The sequence below is a fragment of the Electrophorus electricus genome, chromosome 12, assembly GCF_041902795.1.
Source record: "Electrophorus electricus isolate QZ-2024a chromosome 12, ASM4190279v1, whole genome shotgun sequence".
In the NCBI taxonomy this organism is placed as follows: Eukaryota; Metazoa; Chordata; class Actinopteri; order Gymnotiformes; family Gymnotidae; genus Electrophorus; species Electrophorus electricus.
Genome location: NC_137508.1, coordinates 15,221,843 through 15,242,834, shown reverse-complemented (window position 1 = coordinate 15,242,834; position 20,992 = coordinate 15,221,843). Strand labels below are relative to the sequence as shown.

At 39.5% G+C, this 20,992-nt stretch overlaps 2 protein-coding genes across 4 annotated transcripts; one reads left to right on the top strand and one right to left on the bottom strand.

Annotated features, from left to right (window-relative positions):
* The first annotated feature begins 433 nt into the window (after positions 1-433).
* fbxo9 (F-box protein 9) lies at positions 434-6,574 on the top strand. The gene is made up of 13 exons (XM_027026551.3): positions 434-594; positions 1,171-1,248; positions 1,415-1,537; positions 1,695-1,752; positions 1,868-1,967; positions 2,261-2,391; positions 2,519-2,633; positions 2,824-2,942; positions 3,034-3,124; positions 3,382-3,477; positions 4,130-4,223; positions 4,374-4,528; positions 4,772-6,574. Exons 1-13 carry the CDS (start codon positions 592-594, stop codon positions 4,878-4,880), a joined length of 1,272 nt encoding a protein of 423 aa, XP_026882352.2. The 5' UTR covers positions 434-591; the 3' UTR covers positions 4,881-6,574.
* A 1,423-nt stretch (positions 6,575-7,997) lies between these two features.
* Positions 7,998-20,066, bottom strand: elovl5 (ELOVL fatty acid elongase 5). 3 transcript variants are annotated; one of them, XM_081724376.1, is made up of 9 exons: positions 19,567-20,066; positions 18,163-18,227; positions 16,498-16,669; positions 14,432-14,619; positions 12,229-12,306; positions 10,943-11,114; positions 10,153-10,277; positions 9,826-9,960; positions 7,998-9,260 (listed from the first exon to the last, which is right to left on the bottom strand). In XM_081724376.1, the coding sequence occupies exons 3-9, from the start codon at positions 16,505-16,507 to the stop codon at positions 9,132-9,134; spliced, it is 837 nt and encodes a 278-aa protein (XP_081580502.1). In that variant the 5' UTR covers positions 16,508-16,669; positions 18,163-18,227; positions 19,567-20,066; the 3' UTR covers positions 7,998-9,131. The 3 variants fall into 3 exon arrangements, with proteins under 3 accessions (XP_081580502.1, XP_026882373.2, XP_081580503.1); XM_027026572.3 differs by lacking the exon at positions 16,498-16,669 and having other exon boundaries at positions 19,567-20,062; XM_081724377.1 differs by lacking the exon at positions 19,567-20,066 and having other exon boundaries at positions 16,498-16,555; positions 18,163-18,181.
* Positions 20,067-20,992: the final 926 nt, after the last annotated feature.

Sequence of the window (20,992 nt, the reverse complement as noted above, 5' to 3'; positions counted from 1 at the left end):
AGAGAGAGAGAGAGAGAGAGAGAGAGAGTGAGTAAGAGAGAACGTTTCGGACAGAGATCTTTTATCAGCTGTGCGAGCAAAGTGCGCATATATATATATATATATATATATATATATATATATATATATATATATATATATATATATATATATATATGGTAAATATATAACATAAATATATAACGGTGGTGGAATTTGCTCATTATTTATGATATTGATGAGTTTTATTATGATTATATATATATAAACATAAAATGTGACATTATGTGACATTCTTCTTAAATGTATTTATTAATTTACTCTTTAGTACTTTAGTCCTCTATGTGATTATACGTTGGAAAATAAAACTTTTATTTTGAAACAAAAAAAATACTGTTTTACAATATTGTTTGCTTCACATTTCTAGGATATTTTAAGTAAGCAGTCTTACGACCTTGCATCCTAGATTTCTGCAACAGTTCCCGTGATGGCTGCCGTGTGGCGAGCTCGTAAATTTGTCCGCTGTGTGGTCCGTTTCTCTGACCGTGATCTGTAAAAACTTCGACCTTACACATTTCACGCGTCAGAACAAGAGCTCGCAGATAAAGCAACATGGTAAATATGTTTGCGTACCTATTTGTATTAACCAGATAGCTAGCTAGGCTAAGCTGGCTAATTTTACTCCCCTTATTTAGACAGTATGACGTGTACATATACACCAACGTAACGCGAGGTGCTGAGCTCACTAACTTAGCTTAGCTGGCAGGGTTCTTGTTTACCCGCAGCCAGTCATGTCTGGCACCATAAACTGAAGGGTAAGCTTATCGTTGTCAATTTATTTCTATCTGACGCATAACTTTAAACTGTTCAGCAGCCTGTCAACTACTTAACTATTTAGCTAACAAACAACTTGATGTCGGATACTTTGCTATCTATATATAAAATACTTAGCTATGTATATAGATCTTTTGCTATATATATATATATATATATATATATATATATATATATATATATATATATATAGAAGACCGTTATCGCCAACAAGCCAGTGAAGTCATAGTCGATTTGTGTTGTGCTATCATAGGTTAGCTAAATTATGCTATTTGCACTATTTAGCTAGTTAGCTAATGGTATTCTACCAACCACGCATTTACCCAAAGTCGTATTTGTAACCTCACCTACAAATAGGCTGAAAGCAACCAAAACGCAGATGCTGGTTCTGTCGAAGAGGGTGAAGATGAAAATTCAGAAGACTCTAATTTGCAGGTCAGTTGCACTCATCACCGTCAGACAAGCTTGCACTGTCTGAACTGTCTTCATCTTCTTTTACCTACCTAAGACATTCCTAGTTTTGGTGTGTTTCAGCTAACAGACAACTGGGTAGTGATTTTGGTGATATATGTTAATGATTAACCATATGATTTACTTCCAGCTGGAGCTTAATGCTTTCAGGGCTCAGTGGATGTCTGAGCTACTTCCCACCTCTGGTGTTAAGAGAAGTCTTTCCAGGGCTGCTGAGCTGAAAAAGAAGCAGGAGCTGGCTAGAGAGGAAAAGGTATGTGTTCAGTGTAGTAGTCACTGGCACTGCAATTAGGTTTTGTGTTATGACACAACAGTACACAGTTAGCCTTTAGGTACACTGTTTCAAATCATATAAGGAAAGCTCTGAATAAAAGTTAACATCTGATTAATTGGCATGTATTCTGCCATAGGCCCGAGAGCTGTTTCTTAGAGCTGTTGAGAAGGAACAAAATGGGGCCGTTTATGAAGGTACTTTTTGATGCTTTACTTCTCAAAATAAAGAGCAAAACGGGGGAAAATGAACTTGTATTTTAAGATTGGATGGATATACCTGGATATGTAACTGCATCTTTTGATGTTGCAGCCATCAAGTACTATAAGAGTGCAATGCAGCTTGTGCCTGACATTGAGTTTAAGATCAACTACAGCAGATCTCCTGATCCAGATAGAGCTGGTGGGAGCTAGTAAGTCCACTGGACAGTATGTTCTTACATGCGTAATGGTATGATTTTTCTTTATTGGAAGGCCAGTGTAATAGATCACAAAACACACATCTAGGAGGTGTTGCGTGTAGTTTTTACTCCTCCCCGCCCTTTTTAATTTTTTTTTTAGCCGCAATTTAAAGCGCTTTCCTCACATGGTTACTACAAAGTACCTGACTTGTGATGCAGTTTACTTTTGTTTCAACAAGTGAAATTTCTTTCTAATGTTTTATTTCTCTTCGCTCTCTCACTATTGCTTTTCTCTCTTGCTGTAGTTTGGAAGAGAATGAGAATGACGGTGAGATCGATGACCTCCTCGCCTACTTCCAGCAGCAGCTGACTGTAGGATGCTCCTCTCTGAAGATCTGTGAGCCTGAGGCAGAGACTTCCCAGATGCACATTTCCGGTAACGCATCAGCATGATTTTGCTGAAGTGTCCCCGCACAACCCCTCTCCTGACCGTTTGCATTACGGTGTTCCTGCGAGGTCGCTGACATTTCAGCGCACGGTCCTCGGGCCAAATTTGTCCACAGCATTGCCGCTGGAAGTGCTGATGTACATCTTCCGCTGGGTGGTGTCCTCTGACTTGGACATGCGGGCTCTAGAGCAGCTCTCCTTGGTCTGCAGGGGCTTCTACATTTGTGCAAGGTGGGGCTTTTGGGACATCTGCATGCTGTTCGCAATGTTAAAGTTAAAACTTTACTGAATTTAGGCAGCAGCAGAGGGAAAAGCAGATTTATGAACTTTGCAGACCTAGTGTTTTACTTCATAGCTTTATAAACCATGGTCGGCACTTTTGGGAAGTTGGATGCATATGAGCTGTGATGTGTCCTCACAGAGACCCTGAGATCTGGCGCTCTGCCTGTTTGAAGGTGTGGGGCCGGAGCTGCACTAAAATGCTGCCGTTTACCTCCTGGAGGGACATGTTTATAGAGAGACCACGCGTGCGCTATGATGGTAAACCTTGTGTGTGTATGTGCGTGTACTTAAGCCTCATATGTAAAATACTCATGTCCAGAATACACCTTTTCTTTCATGTTTCTCACAGGTGTTTACATTAGTAAAACATCATACATTCGTCAGGGAGAAGAGTCGTTGGATGGGTTCTACCGAGCATGGCATCAGGTAGATTACTACAGGTAGGCTAACTGCTGCATTGTTGTACTGCAAGTTTGAAAGTTTCACTGCCTTTCCTCTCATGTCCTATTAATTTTAAAAGCACATAATCTCTTTTATTCAATTAAGTCATGAGTTGGCAATAGGAAAAACACTACGTGTACAGAAGAAAGAATGGGGGGGGGGGAACTCTGCTTTTAACTAATTCCATAGCAAGCCTTCCCTAATGTGTGTGTGTGTGTGTGTGTGTGGGGCGGGGGTGGGGTCTGTCCATCCCCAGGTATCTGCGCTTCTTCCCTGATGGTCAAGTGATGATGATGACCACACCTGAGGAGCCTTTGGCCACCGTTCCACGTCTACGCAGCAGGAACTCGAGGTGTTTCTCTTTGGATCCTCTAACAAACCTGTTCTGAGCTCAAACATTGTGCAGAAAGACCGCCCCTGCTCCTGGAGGTCTACCCTATTGCAGTCCTTGGTTCCAACCCTTCTTGAGTTTGTTGGAGAATCCATGTCCTGCTGAAGACCTTGATTTGTCTGGGTAGAGTAGGACAGATCCAGAGAAAGAGCTGGGGATGCTTTTATGCCATTTGGTTGCGCTGTACTCGGGAGCATTGGACAGTGCATCACAATCAAATCAGGCGATATTTGCCAAGTATGCTCACACAAGGAATTTCTTCTTGGTTACAGTATCAACTTGGTACGGGATAGTGGTGGATCTAACTACCTGGGGTCCTTATTGGATGTTCGGCCTCCAGTAACCTCAGGAATAAATGGATTTTGGCTTTTGAATTTTTATACTCTTATTATAACTATAAATAATACCAGACTGTCTTGCATGATGAGTTCTGTTTGTCTGCGTGTTTTCCTTTTTGTTTTTTTTTTTCTTTTTTTCCTCCCCGCCTATGGTGGAGAGTTGGGACAAACTACTGTGTAGACTCCCAAGATTTGGTGCTATGCCCCTGGCTGTACTCAACCTTTTTTTTTTGTGAAATTGTCATGTAATCACTCTGCATCTCTGGCCGGCACAGGATGGAGTCGATCTTGTTTGGCCACTACCGGCTGTCCCAGGACCCGGACAATCAAACCAAAGTTTATGTTGTTGTCTCGAAGAGAAAAGAGGAGGTAAGCTACGGTGGTGGGAAACTGCAGTGTTCCCAGAGATTTGAATGTGGACATGTTGGTAGACAGAGGCGTGGTTTTTTGTTTTTGTTTTGCCTTTTTGTGTTCACATTCAATAGTGATAAATCTGCCTGTGTTTGCATGCTGCTGCAGAGGGTACCTGACTACCAGCGGAGCCGGTTCTGCAGGCGGAACCCAACCCCTGACACTGACCGCACCTTTCATGTTGGGCTGCAGTTGTCCTCTGGGGGGCGCCAGCGTTTCAACAAACTGGTCTGGATCCACCACTCTTGCCATATCACCTATAGGTAAACTGCATTGTTGGCTGTAACTTGTATGAAATGCAATAAATTTTTTTGTTGTCACATCACGTTATTTAGCATCAAGTAAATGTGAGACAATTTGTTATTAAAATGCCAGCTGCTTGTCCCGCTGGATCTATAATCCCATGTCATCAAGGCTTAATACTGATGATTTAAATGTCTGTCTGAATGTGGCTGTCTGCATAAATGGTTGAGTTGGCTGGCTATTTTCTCTCTTTGCTCTTCCAGATCAACTGGGGAAACTGTCATCACCGCATTTGACTTGGACAAAATGTACACCCCTTTGTTTTTTGCCCGTGTGAAGAGCTACACTGCTTTTTCAGAGCGCCCCCTGTGAGGTGGTCCATGAACTGCATGTAGAACATCTGCCCACCTAAATGTTTACGCCCAAATGTCGCCATGGAAATGCAAAGCCCCCTTCTCCTTTCGCTTTGATGCGCCTCCTTATGAATGTAAGCAACATTTTTGTGAGTATTTTTAGTAACATGTAGAGTACCTGTCCATTTTAACTGATGTAGGATGTCACTGATGTCCCAGTATAACCTCCATAGGTACAGTAGATCTGTTGTCTTCTGGGATGAAACTAAAGCAGAAGGAACACAGCTGTCTTCTGCTCACTTTATCCCAATAATGATGGGGTTTTTTTTTTAAGCGTGAGTGTCTACTTATGACTTGAACAACCAAATAAACCAGTTAAAAGCTGTTTAGCTTGCCCCCCTTTTTGTTTTGTTTTTTTTTGTTTTTTTTTTTCCTTCTTCTTCCCCCCACACAGCGCTTTTTACATAACACTTGCAGTGTAGCTTGAACTCTGCATGTTTTAAATTGGGGTTTGTTTGGTTTTTTTTTTAATATAAACCTGGCATCAAAGATCACTTGCAGCTATTCAAACTAGTTAAAAGCATAAGCTGACTTGCGATTGTCTGGCCATTTAATGCAAATATCATTGCAAAGAAGGTCTGTAGGTAAAGTAGCTGGTAGTGAACATGCAGCACAACTGGTGTAAGTTACATTTGCATTTCCAATCAGAAACCCTCCAAAATCAAACTCCACTTCTGTGTTGAAATACCACAGGACTTGCTCAGGCAGATATGATAGTAACAGATGCATACAGTACATTCTGCAACTTGGAGGGGTGCAGAGAGTGTGTATTTAAAAACTGTCCAGACCTGTCATGGTAATTAAACACTTAAACTGCAATGAGAACCACCATGGGAAAAATAGCTTTATTGACTTATACATTGTCCTGTCTCTATATAGGACTGACAACAATAAGCTAAGAAGTTTCAAACTTTCTCGTGCTGTTTTTCATTTCAAAGTGGAAAACTCATACACTGAGGTGCTGAACAGTTAGGAAATGCAATGTGGGCTGAATGTTTGTTTGTTTTTCCACATTCTCGGATGTAAAACCCAGAAAACTAAACAGTGAATCCAGAACATTAATAAGGACATGGTGAAAGTAAACTCTAGTCTAATACCATGATGGCTAACAGGGATGCTGGCTCAGGTAGTTGAAAAGTAGTCAATAAATTACAGATGGCACCAGCATGAGCAAAGTCCAGTGTGTGGTTGTGCTACGGTAATGCTATAATATTGGTATACAAACCCTTTATTAGTATATCAAACCTTTGGCCATTTTTACAGTCAGTATAATGCATGATTTACTGTATACTAGACTGATAAACTGGATGTTTTCCTGCCCCAGTGTCAAAAAAGCACAAATTTAAAAAAAGGACAAATAAAGGAGAAATGCATAAAAATTTAACAACTTGAAATGAATAGAAAATGTTGCATTACAAAACAATTGCTGCAAGATTTTTAAAAAAATCACTGTACTTCAGTTTTGTTTGCAATGTAATTTTTTTTTTTTTTGTGACTGACTGTGGCTTCATGTTTGTGACAGTTTTCACTTGTCCACATCTAAGACCCTGTTTTGACTCCATAACACTGCTGTTGACTTTTTATGTGGATCAAGAAGATTATTTGTATATGAGTTGATATGAGTCTGATATAAACAACCCATTGAAAATTTTACACTTTTCACAGTCCTTTGTAAGTGTTCTGCATCTATCACACTTTGGATTTAAATGTCATTCATACTGTCTCCACTAAGACCACTTTTGTGCTTCCTAAGCTAAACTGTCAACTGCATAAGCTCCTTAAGGGGACATTTGGGTTGGGACAATGTGTGTTGAGAAAATAATCCAAAATCGTGCAGTAAAAAGGAAACATAATTCATAATATTTCTGAGTCATGTCTGACGCCTGTGGAGATCAAGGCAGCACAGCACAGCTTTCTTTGCAGAAACCTGCAAGGTTGTCTGAAGCAAGGCAGCCATAACACTGCAACCTAGGCCAAAGTTTGAGCCTTCATCTTGAAAATACAGCAAATGATCCCGGCAAGTAAAATGTAATTAGTGCTGAAATCAAGCACAAATGGCAGGATAAACACTAGTGTCTTTATTCAAACTACTAAAACAGACCACTGTGTCTATTGCAGCTTCTATGCAGCTTTGTATGTCTGATTTTAATACAATTAAAACACCTTAGAGGGACACAGCACTGCAGAGTTAAGAATCAGATATCAGATGGATATTTTTGGCCCAAGTGCTGGCATTTAAGGCATTTACTGGCTACATCATATTACCAACTCAAAATATTGACAGTACTACAAAGAAAATACATAAGTTACAATCACAGAAACTGGCGACGTGATGTATTTTAAGGCAATTTTGAGATCATTTTAAAAGTTTTTTTTTAAGTTGACTTTAGTTGGTTAATTTACATTAGTGGCAAAGAAACAAATGTCTCAAATTGTCGAGTCACACATTAGCACATTAAACTTTAGCAGGTAAATTATCTGTTTGTTGTGCAGAATTATTCTTTTTTTTCCACACTTCAAAATCAATATTTCTGTGTTCCCTATTCCTAATTAAAGCTATTCTTCTAATTTCAGTTTTGATGCTTCTAACAATGCTACACTGAAAGAAACACTCTGAATACAATATTGTTGCTTCATCTTAGCACATTATTTGCCATTGCACTGGAATGCATTATGACTAAAGGTAATTTCCATGGTTTCATTTGTTGACACATTATGGCTTGATTGACTTTATAATTTCTAATGTATGATACTTTAGTAACATACGAACTAATTAAAATAGTACACTAATCAAACCACTGATGTCTTATTTTGAAAACACTGGAGATGAATTAGAACAATTCTACAATTAGATCTGTGGACCCAAAGCATGGATACAATCCTGCCTGTGTTAAAAAACGCATGTCATAGGCCTATACAGCATAGTAGAAATGATGCCAGTGACATCATCCATGCAATTGATGATCAAGTCGAGTTCAAACAGGGCTCTTCTGGGTTAGCTTCTGGCTTGATCCTCAGCAATCAGGTGAGAGGATTATGACATCTATGTGGCAGCTGATTGCCACTATAAAATGGAAGGATGGAAATGGTGCTATGGCTATAAAGTTTAGAGCAAGTGTCAATGAGAGCAGTGTGTGTCTGCACAGACACAGTGTGCACATCTATAGTGTCATTTGCAAGCAGCTGCCACTTTGCTAAAATGAAAATAGAAATATGAAGCACTAGTGTTTATTAAGATCTCATACATTTAATCACTTCTCAGTACTAAATATGAAAAACACACTATATATCATGATTTATTGGTAGTTTTCAATGTGTATGTAATGGCTGTAATGCTGTTTAAACATCCAGTCTTGGAGGTCAGGTCTTGTTAGCAACTAAGCCTCCCAATGGGTGATTCATTTTTGCCAAGTCACACTGCTCTGGACACAATGATTTGAAATACATCTTAGTTGATTACTGTGTAAACCTACAGTATAATATAAAACAACAACAACAAAAAACAAACAAATAAGCAACAACTCCAAGAGCAGTCATAATGTAAAAGTGGTCCACTTTTACAACAATCGCTAACAAGTTTCATCAACCAGGAAAAAGGACCCAAAATCAAACTTGCCAACTTCACATAATTTCTTCTACTTTGGATTTTTTTTTTTTTTTTTTTGCTGAGATCAATCCTCTCCACAAGTGAATCATGTTTAATAATTTTGATTAATTTACAATGATTTCCAATAAAGATATAATTCCAATAATAATACAGTGCTGAAGTTTTTTTGGTCTATTCTATGAAGTCATTTTCCCCCTAAATCCATGCTTTTTCCTACATCTATTAGAAATGTTAAGACTTTCTTAGAATGCTAAATAAGTTTTATTTTGTGAAATTAATTCACCTTTGATACTAAAAATGTCCTATGTAACTTGAACCCTGTTTTTAAAATTAAGTAATTTTACTTTTACTTCACCCTGTCTCTCCTTTCTGAGTGTTATGGTCTTTGATTCAATATGAACAATAACAGGTTATAGTATGCAAACTGTTAGGAATCTCTTAAAGATTAAAACTTCAGTTGTGTTGTTTTGTTTTTTTTCTCTATAGTGCATATACTAAGCTCTTGTGGTGCAAAGTCCTAGATCATCACTTTGACAGCAATGTTACACAGACGTATAAACCATGAGGATCAAAAGACGACTCAGAAAGCTACTGGACAATTGGTCAATCAGCCCTTGGCTTCCTATGTTTTAGTTCCTCTGATGAAGCAGCCCCGTTCATGTGGCCGTTGTGGGACGACATGGCACCATGCCCGAAGTCCTTTTCCCAAGTGATTCCACGTCTCTTATAGGTCTGAGAGAGAGTTCCACACTTAGAATTAGATCACACTTCTTGCCATATTTGCTGACCATTCCACCACCAGATTTTATGGACTCCTTTCTCATTGATTTTGTTTCATGAAGCCAGTAACACAGCACAAAAGGTGGAATAAGATACTGTTGCTGAAAAAAACTCACACATCCAAGTCCCATTTGAGAGTGTGTGAAGCCATTTTTGTTAACATGAACATAAATAAATAAATAAATAAATAAATAAATAAGACTGATTATATGCACTGATTCTTGGATGATCTTAACTCTAGTGCCTGCAACCACTAAAAATGTTAGCATGTTAAGACATTAACACTGGCACTGGTTACTAGCCCTGCACTCAGAGCTCAATTCATGACTCCATAACTGTGGAATATGCCCCGTAGCTATTCTTTCAGTGGCATCGAAGTCTTAACATGTCTCTTACATTTGTAAGCTGCATTAACATTTAATTTAAAAGAACTTTGTTCTGAAAGAGGCCTTAAAGTGAGTCTTACAAGCAGAGACAAAGACAGGACCACCCCCTAAGAAAAAAAACACTGTCCTACCTTTACGTAGAAGTTCATGAAGAGAATGATGAGAGTGATCATATAACTGATCTGGAAATACAACCAACCCATTGGGAAACCGCACGTCCAGACCACAGCACAAGCTGTCTGGATCATGGTCATAACAAACTGGATCTGTTGGAGTGGGAAGGAGAACGCAGAAAGTCAAGCACACTGACCGGGAACACTTTGTCAGCCATAGTTGTATGTATTCATTCTGAAAACATGACTGCGTAGGAAGGACAGCGATCATGATGCATATCATGATTTTACGCCACTTTCGTCAGTGTTTAATGAAAACATTTTCCAAGTTGGTAGGCAGCTCACCAGCTGCCCTTGGGTTATATACTTCTTCCACCAGAGGTATGGTCGTATAGCAGGAATGGCAGAGAGCCCGTAATAGGAGTACATGAGCACATGGATGAAGCTGTTGAACGTAGCGCCAAAATAAGCTGGAGAAACAAAGGAAAACAGACCATGAGATGGTGGGTCTTCTTAGAGGGCTCCTCATTATTACCCTATACTCCACAGGTCCTTGATAGCAACTGCTTGTATTTCAAAACATGCCCATGCAACTGTTTTGATTGACCAATTTGAGTCTTCATCTGGGTTGAGCTGAACCGTGCATGTTGTGAAGTCTATAATAGTTAATCCATCTCAAGTGCATTTACTACAGGTTAGAGCAGCAGTTTTTATTTGCAGCCATGTTTGAATGGGACCATGCTGATAAGGCAGGGTGCACTACAATTTACGGAACATTGCGTTCTAGATAAGCAACCACCGCAATCATACAACAATCAGTGCACCTTCAATGTATGGGCACCCATCTTATCATTGTACACATATGCATATCTCTAAAGTATAAATTATCCATGATCTGCTCAGTAAGGTGGCAGTAGACATACATGCCACAACTCTATGGAACATGTAGAAAAAATGTTCACCTCTTAAGTGGGGTAAAACCAAGAATTACATGATGCTGCACTTATTTTCAGGAGCAACTGGACACATTTTTGTCTTGGTGCATTTGCTTTCGCGCAACTGATTTATTCAGCACATAACCTGTGGTCCTCAGCGCTTTTGGAGCTGGAGCTGAGAGACTAAGTCGGAGACTCACAATGGCCACATGGCACCCAGTTCATGACGAACCACCAGATGTTCAACATGGTGGCATGGTGGTAGACGTGCAGGAAGGTGATCTGGTGGTTGTTCTTCCGCAGGATGAAGAAGAATGTGTCCATGAACTCGATGACCTTGGAGAAGTAGTACCACCACAGTACGTGGATGATCTGCCGGGGAGGCCGTAAAAGAGAACGAGGTTAACAAACCAACACTTGGAGCAGCTCAGCTTGCCACTCAGCTGAGCATTCCAACTTGCTACTCTTGTGTGTCAATCATTTGTATTACATCAATGAAGATATTCCCATAAACACAACTGGAATAATGCCTCACTGCCAAAGGTTCATGATTGCCATTTTTAAATCATGCCCCTTACTGATTGGTCTTACCTCAAAAACGATAATGGGCTATTTCAGACTTTGCATAAATTTACAGCATCTGGCAGATCCAGAGTAACTTACATATTTATCAGTGCGACAATATGTGTGCTCCCTGGGAATGAAACCCCTCACCTTGGTGTTGCTAGTACCGTGTTCATCCTGTTCTACTATATGGGATGTGCGAGTGTTATATTCAAGTGACTTTGACTTTGTTAGCATGTTCTGACTAAGGCTACTGAATCGACACCTTTATAGGTAGATATGATCAAATCAACAAATAAAATCATTGCAGTGTGATCAGAGGGACAAATTTAGAGTCACATGGCTCATTTATCTGTCTCGAAAAAATGCAGGGAATAACTGATAGTCTATAGATCCCATCAGTATTTGATACTTGATATAAAAAAAAAAAACAATAAACATGTTCTAAAGAAAGAACAAATGCAGGAACATTCAGAGTCTTTAGGTGTGCACCGATGGACATTATTATTGCTACATTACTGCAGTGCTTAACAGAGACGCTGTGCCTGCTGCTGCTACAGGGGTGGTGCATGACGACTCACGGTATTGTGATTATCACAGACTGGCCTGCCTATCAAGGTGTTTGGGGAAAAGGTTTGCAGCAGAGCTGTGAGCCCTACTGAGACTTGGCAATCATGATGCAATGCACCTGGTAACGGCTCAGGCATCCCAGGAAGCTAATGAAAAACAATTCACCTGGAAAAGATTGCCTTGCACTACGTGACGTCTCAGGAGGATGTGAGTAATATCGAGGTGTGTGACACTTAGGTGCAAGAATAGACCAATACCCAATAAGTTACTGGGGGGGGGCGGTTAAATTTGATGAACGCACGAACTGACTAAATGTGTGAAACAGGAAACAGGATGTGTGTGCTTGTCTTACCTTGTCATCAGCCTCTCCGGCGCTGTGAGTGTCTTGACAGAAGAAGTTATATCCACCTTGCCAGACAGCGGTCACAAGCTGCAGAAACACATGGGGGTGGAAGGTGGGAGGGTTCAAAATCATTAACACTACAAAGCCAGTGAGCCTTAATGTTTATGCAACCAGAACCTGGGCCTTTCAGTGCACCGTTTTGAAGTCTTCCACTGAGATTAGTGCCCATGCACTGCAGCGCAACACATGAACATAAGGAAGCATAAACAAAGGAATATTGGTTCAAAGAGGAAATGGAATCACCACAGATTACCACATGGCTGTATGCATTGGTGTTCAGGGGTGGGAAAGAGGCACTTCTACATTTAAACACCAATGTAGGGATGAACCGCTCTTTGTCTCCCTGTGCGTTCATCAGTGGGCGGGACCTTCTACACTGAAGTGTCCTCTGAGCTCGTGACCTGCCTTTGTTTACTGTGTCACTTCTGCGGCATTCTTTTTTTTTAACCTTCTCAATCAGATCTTTGTTTCTTCTTTTTGTCCAATTTTTGCATGCAAGCAGCCATATCGAAATCTATCCTTTTCACATGACAAATACTTGTACAATATGAAGTGGCTTAAAACTTCGTATGGGTGGAGATCTAAACTCAAACAAATTTATCTAAACTCAATCTAAAAGACAGTTTCAGAGAAGCTAAGAAGAAAGTTAATTAAGCTTCCAGTTACAGGGCATTGATAAACCACAGCAAAGTAACTACATATAAACATCTACTTTGTTACACTATAATAAATTGCTTTTAAAGCAGTTACCTACTTTGAAGTTCATGAGAAACAGGAATGATTGAGCAGCATCTAGCCTAATAAGGATGACAACAACTGGATCTCCTAACTAAATGACACTTAACATGGGTTGCTGACAAAGGCTTGCCCATAGTGGCCTAATGGCACTTATAACAGAAGTCATTCAAATTCTACTGCCTCAAACTGGACAGAATTCAGAATATTTAGATTATAGGACTAAGGACCAGACTAACCTGGTAGCAACTTCTCTACATCTTTCTTATACTTATATACTATATTCAGGTGAGGGCATTCAGGTGACACAAAACACAATTAAAGCTTTTTATAAAGCTTGATTACCTTGGCTTTTGGAAGGATGGCAGATTGACATGACAATAAAGGGAACTTTAGTCTATCTGGAAATCTACCCTATTCAACTCATATGAAATCATCCAGCGCTTTTGCTATGCCCTGTCTCTACTTCTCCACATGAGACCCCTGAGTCTGGTCCTACGTTTGAGTGAAAACAAGAGTCTCATCCTGCTAATTGCACATGGATGGACAAGTGGACCCCTGCAAAGCCTCTGGCAGATAAACATCAGATCGATTCTCTATGGGCCAGGATGGAAAATTAGCTTAAAACTACACCTCTTCTGGAGAAACTACAGCACGCAGACCGGTTAGGAATACTTTCTTCTCTATGCTACTGTTTAGATTAAAAGATTATTTGCATATTTTGGGTATGTTTTGAAATCTAACAGTTGACAACGAGCAAATGAGTTTTGAAAAAAACGATCAACTACTAATCAAGACAAGTCGTTCAACTTGCAGGTTTATTGAGAGTTTAATCGATTAGCCAAAGTAAATGAACCTTCTCTGAAGTATTTTTTTTATAAAGGTCAGTCAAATATTTATGCTGATAAAATGAGACTGCTGAACGTACTACAGCACAAAACAACTTTTAGGAAGGGCCAGCAATCATTTGAAGCTACTCCAAAGACAACACAGCAGTAGTGTGCTAGCTGTGAAGAGCCAGCGCCTATGTGCTTGTTGAGGCAACAAACGTGGTGAAGGCCAGAAGCCCCCCCCAAGGGCCTTTCAGAACACAGACAGCAGCCTGACATACGCTTATGAATATAAATTAATTAACCAACTTTGCACTGATTATTTAGCAACAGGAATTCTAACTAATGCTGCACTGCTACTTGCCAGTGAAGCAGTATGTAAGAAATCATAGGTATATAAGAAGTCTATATTTTTGATGCAGAATAAAAATTAATAATATTGTAAAACAATTTGTGGTTGAGCACAATGCTTGTGTGTAGCCACGTTTTTGCACGTTTTTGATTTGCATAATACTCACTGTATGAGTAGCACACATAATATCACAATACTGGCTGCAAAGTGAAGAGAACCCATACTATTGACCCACCTGGTGAAACATGTAAAGGGAGAGCAGACTGAGGGCCAGGTTATACACCACTAAAATCCTCTGACAGGAGAACGCCTTCCTGTTCCTCATGCACTTGGGCCCCATCCACACAATCAAGAGGTATGTGATGGTAAAAGCTAGAGTGGGTAGGTAGTTGTCTAGCAGAAACCATCCTTTCACACGAGGATCTGAGAAGAAAAAAATAAAACTTAATTGTGCCTGGTTTTCTCCCTCTGGTGTTGTCATTTCAATCGATCACATCCAGGCTGGTAAATTAGGCCATATAGCAAGATGTTTAAAAGAAAAAGGGAGAAACACTGTACTACTCTGTGATATGGTCCAATTTAGATCACTGTATTTTGAAACAATAATGCATTGCTTCGTCAGTCTTAAAACTAGTCTGAGACTTTGTCAAAACAGAGAAGAAATCAAACAGTACAAACAAAGCATTTTGGAATTTCAATCATTCAAATGAAGAATTAATACTAAATCCTGTCAATCCTACAACAAAGTGTGCTCAAACACTAAAAACAAATCAGGAACTGTCTATGGTGGAAGAACAAACAAATGATATACATAAAAAGCATTTTTAGTATGAAATTAATGTATTTCGGAATAGGGCTGGGCAATAGAACAATCTCAAAATAGGATCGCAAGAAAATGTCAAAATCGATGTTTTTTTATATTTTTACTCGATAAGGATAGATGTAACAGCATATAACGCAGCAGAAATAAACACAACAGGAGCCAATCAGTCAGTTTTGGGTTGCACATCAAAGTATGTTTATTCCCTACTGCGAAGCCTTGTTTGAGCTACCAGCGCTGAAAACTAGGAACTCTAGGAAAAAATTTGTGAAATGTGCAATATCCTCCAAAGCTGAAGAAACTCTTGAAAAAAAAGTTAACAGGATATATGCACATGGTTTGGACATCTAAAAAGTGATGAACCACGATTAAGACAGTCAGCAAACTATGCCATTGGTCGGTGCATACCAAGACAGGAAACAAATCTTTTCCATCACCTGGAAAAGTGCCATCCCAGTGACCACAGTCACTATATCCAGAGTGGGAAAATGTGGCCCATGTTAGTCCATCCATGTTTAATTAGCCCTAGTGGGACTGTGGCAAAACAACAAATTGTGTCATCTTTTGCGGTCATTACCCCATATGAAACGTAATTAAAAGGATCAGATCTCAAAAGCACAATTTCAGTGATATAAAAAGTGCAGATGTAGCATATTGACTGGTTTACAGTGTTTACATTTTGCACATTTTACACAGATTTCTATCTTTAAAATGCAAAACCAGTCTATAATTATTACTTTATTTTGTTAAAATACAGTTTGTGAAGTGTTAGAACCCTCTGGTTTCCTTAGGTTTCAGTCATTAGCAGGATACTCTTCAAGTTGGCAGCATTATTCAATTATATATCATGATAAATATTGATATTGCTCAATATGGGAAAAATTATCATGATCATATTTTTGCAATATCACCCAGCCCTATTTCAGAATCATATCAGCATATTTGTTAATACATGTTAGGTTTCTGTTAATTGTTAGGTCTCTAACAATCACAATCGGAGACCTAATGGTGCATTACCATTAATATCCCACAAAACTCCTGTGGCCCATGATATGACAAGAATTAATTGACAATACGAACTGACCTCATAAAGAATTTAAAGCAAGCAAAGATCCAGCTTTACTTTTAACTGTGTTCTATTGAACATGCCATGAAGTCGAATTAAATTAAAATTACCTTTTCAGAATTTGGCAGACATCCTTACTAGAGTAACATATATTTATCAGTATAACAGTATGTGTGCTCCCTAGGAATGGTACCCCTGACCTGGTTATTGCTAGCACCTTGCTCTGTCTGTTCTACCAGGTGGGGTACAGGAGGATAATTTACATAGGCATATTTACATATGCACATATACATAAACTGAATTAGATGCTCTGTTCTGGAGCATAGTTGATAATAAATACTAGTAAAGAACTCTAGCAAGTACCTGTAACTTAGGGATAATGACTTTACCAGAGGCAACTGCCCAGGCTACTCACTTCCAGTCATCCTCTGTGTTTCCTGGCATGTCCTCGTCCAATCAGAATGGTTTATTTTCTGCAATTACAGCCACTGTCCTCAACGAGACCAAAGCCGAAGTTCACACTGTTCCCTTTTTTGCATGGAAATTGGATTTCCTGATGCTTCAGGAGGATGAGGTGATCAGTCTGTCTTTATGTTTTAAATAAGCACATACAGGTCTACTATTACAAAGAAAATCTTATGGCTGCAGTCATGGATTTGTCCCTGAATGGACACCAGGCAAAGTTAAAGAAATTTCCCCAAATGCAATGTTTGTGCACTGTTATGTACACAGATTAAACCTAGTGTTGTCCCAGTGGACAAAATGCTTGCCTGAAGTTAGTGTGTTTTCGCAACACTCACTGGATTTGCCACATTTTTTGCTAAATCTACAAAGAGGATGGCCTTTCTTGTGCCTCCAGGATGTTCACGGTTTAAATTACAATACATGACATTTTAGAGGATGAGACCATAGTTGACTAGAGAAGGACACATTCAATGCCGCTAAAGGCTTCAATCAGGACATCAGAGGACATGAAAAAATCTCAGAAATTGCGGCGGTCTTTGACGCTGTGCAGCAGAGGAAGTCCTCTTTTGCAAACATACAATAGAGAATCTTCTTTCTTTTTCAAAGGGGAAGAGGTCAGATCCTCCAAATGAACCTATGCAAAAGAGTCAGTGTCTGTCACAGTTGTCGGATCTCGTGGCCATCTTAGACAATCTTAGCAATCAGATTTCTCAGTTCAGAAAGTATGTGCTTCTTCGAAGTAATCAAGCCAAGCAAATTTGTTTAAATGAGTGGTGTGTTCCTTTCCTGAGGAGGCATTCCAAAACTTGCTTAAAAGTTATGGCCATTTCTCTGGTGCAGGGAGACTGAATTCTGAGCAATAATCCTTTACTCATATCATGACCTTTAGGGCAACAGGGTACAGCTGTGTAACTGTCAAGCCTATTGGTGTTATATAAGAAGTATCAGAACTATGGTTTAAAAATATATTTGTAGTACAATTGTTTTCTATTTATTTTGATTTAAAAATTATTTGTTTAGTTGAAAAGTTTATTTTGATGGAAAAGTCATATGCCTGTTATGCGCTTTTTCAAGAGCTCATGTGTAATGAAATCAATTGGTCACATTACAGGTGTGGACTGACCAAATACGCTTTTCCACATGATATTTGGACAACTCCAGCAAGTTGTTCTATACAATATTTTAGTGAATACTCAAAAAGTGGTTGCAGGAAAAAGTAGGAGGAAGTCAGAATTCACATATGAATAACAACAAATGTAATAATTGACTAATTTTATGATATGGGCATAAACTGTGCTTCCCCTATTTCAAAGACTGCCAGTATCCACTTGTCTTTAACATGTCTGTTCATGTGTTACTGATGTGCCAGTACAATAAAACAGTTACTAATTACTAAGAACATTAAGCATACATGACTCATCAACAAAACTTTCAAGTTTGAGAATAAATGGTCTCTCCAGCATTGTTTGATTGTTTGCTTTTGAAAGTACAGTAGAAAGCAGCAAAACACAGGTGCTGTCCAGATCGAACACAGCAAGGCCACCATGCACTCCTGGACTGGTTCCTTCTCATAGGAGGGGCTGTGTGCGAGTTAGGGGAGCCATGCTGAACTTACCTCTGGGGCCCATCCATGAGTCAATATATGTGTTAAGTCTGTGATTAAAGGTCTCCATCTCCATCCTGTGGCAAAAGATAGAGTGAGATGCCTGAGTTTTTGCTCTCCCCTCTGAAGTGAGCGAGCCATCTTTGACAACTCAAATAAATGGGATCTATATAAGGATACTACAGAACATGACCAAAGAATTCCTTTGGAGAAAGAGTCAGGTTTGGCAACGGTGAGCCAGGATAACAAACAGTCTTTACATAAATAAAGATGAATAAAGTCGTAGTCATAGGGACAATTCAACTTTGTTTCCAATTGTTAAGTTCATTTCTTAAAAGTATTGTTTTGTAATATTGGATTCTAGGAGCCTTACACATGGGTTGGCTATTTACATTTACCTGACACTTTTATCCAAAGTGACTTACAATTCTGACTGAACACAACTTGAGCTCAGGGGCCCAACAGCAGCCACGTGGTTGTGGGGAGACTTGAACTGGCAACCTTCTAGCTACTAGTTAAGTACCTTAACCACTGAGCTACCACCATCCCCAGTTCATGTGTGCCACTAGGGTGCATCCAACTATTGCTGAAAACTGATCCATTCAAAATCAGCTGTCATGCTCCATTTTATTATGAGAGTTCAACTTTAATGTCCTGCCAACCACACACAATTACACAGCATTATAGAACAGTCCTTCACAACCTCTTTAAGCTTTAAGCATTTAGATACAAAAAAACAGAAATACATTTTCCAATATGTATATACACAGTACACCCCCCCCCCCCACACACACACACACAATAAGAGTATCCTTAGAGTTTTTTAAGTGGCATGAAAGGCATGACAATTATGCACATTTAGATCAGCCTACATGAAGAAATATAGCTTCCACTACAATTTTAGCCTCCACTACATCAGTTACATCAACGGCAGTTGCGATGGACAACAGTTAATCATTTCTTAAAAGCCATTGGGTGTGCAGAAATCTAGTTTTGCAATCACAACATGGCATGACATTCCAGTATAAAACTTCTTGCCAGGAGGCACACTTAGACCTTAGACTTATAATGATACTCGAAAACTATCCTAATACTGAAGATGTGGTTGTAGCCTTACGTCTATCTCAGATCCTATCGTTGAGGGTTTTTTCCTGGTCTAAATCCAAAATAGACTAGCTTCGTATTAAAAGAGTGAAGTGAAATTAATGTTTTTTGTCATACGTAATACGGGTAACAAGACATCTCTGCATTACAGGTCATTAAAACAGGCATCAGACGAACCTCCGTATCTTATTAGTAACGATCCATCTCTTAGTCCATAAGGACTTACAGTTCAACTAACATGTTTAACACAGTGGGCTGAACATCAAAACATTCTTGCTAATTCAAAAGAAATGAATGAATTAATGAACATACCTATTTCCGGATGTCCTTGGGTACGTCCTGCCGCTCCTCGCGTACCTACCCAACTCCTCGCGAATCTGTGCGAAGAGTGTAAAAGCTTCGTGAACTAAATGGCCCCGTGCCCTTAGCGTCAGAAGTGACGGTGTCCTACCTCGAGGCGTATAACGGGATGGGAACTAAATATCATAGTAACCTGATAGGACAAAGTCTACAACGCCTTGCTTACTCAGTTGGGATGATAATTTCCTGATAATAGAACAAATTGTAGGGAAAATGTAAAGAAAAACTATTATTTTCCTTTGTGCAAGTTATTATAAGCCGACCCTTCCACGAATTATCCTATTGTTAAAAATAAGTAATGTTCTAAACAGAAACGCACTTCGCTCTCAATCTTTTTCATAGTTAGTGAATTTACACTTGGTAGAATCGTGGATCGTATTTTAATAGGATAAAGTTTATATTTAATGCGTTACTTCGTCTACACTTGGTTTAGGAACGCAATGCTGGAACTATATGTGTTTTATGTATGCCTACCAATACTAGCTACAGAACCTACGTAACAGTACCGTTGTACGGGTTTAGGGCCCGTGTCAGAAATCATGACGCTTCATAGGCGTTGACCGCCTCTGCTACATAGTCACCCCATTCGTATCGAGTTAGAACGGGCCAATCACAGCGCTGCCCTCCTGTTCCTGTGAAAAGCTGTGCGAGCAGGCTGCGCGTGACGTACTGCTCTTTGTGTGAGTTAGGGATATCTGCGGCGCTGCGCGAAGCCCTCACCTTTGGGCTATGTTTACACAGTAGGTATAAGTGCCCCAAAGCCGATTTGTTAGGCCGTTCACAATATCTTTTTAATTTGGCTGTATCCGTCTGAACAAACCACGCTCCTAAACTGGCCCGCCTGCGCAAAAGAGGGATGCTTCACGTGGCACGCTTATCCTGAGCTAATGGAGTAAAGAGTAACTGAAGTTAATGCTCATGTTAATCTGCAGGGGAGGCAGTGACTTTAGTAACACCTAAAAGGAGGACATATGGGGAATGTGTATACAATACTATAGCACACAAAATTAAGATCATAACTTATCTAGCTGAACAGTCTCAGCTAGAAATCCTAACGCTAAGTGTAGGTAGGTGTTCTAGCATTTGACATGCTTGGAGCGGTCCTTGCTGTGGTTATTGCGGATGCGCACAACGGTTTTAAACCTCGTGATTAGTCGCGTTCCCATAAAAACGCTACTTTAACGAAGTTTTGCCCCACTTATAATGGCTTGTTTATCAGCTTTAGTATAGTATAGTATAGTATAGTATAGTATAGTAAAGTAATACCTTGTGTCTTGTAATGTTAATTGTGTATTAATTCAGACTTCTAGTACATTGTATGAGCTCACTGTAAATGTTGCCATTTTCTCTAGTGTTCACAAAGCGTGCAAGGCGAATC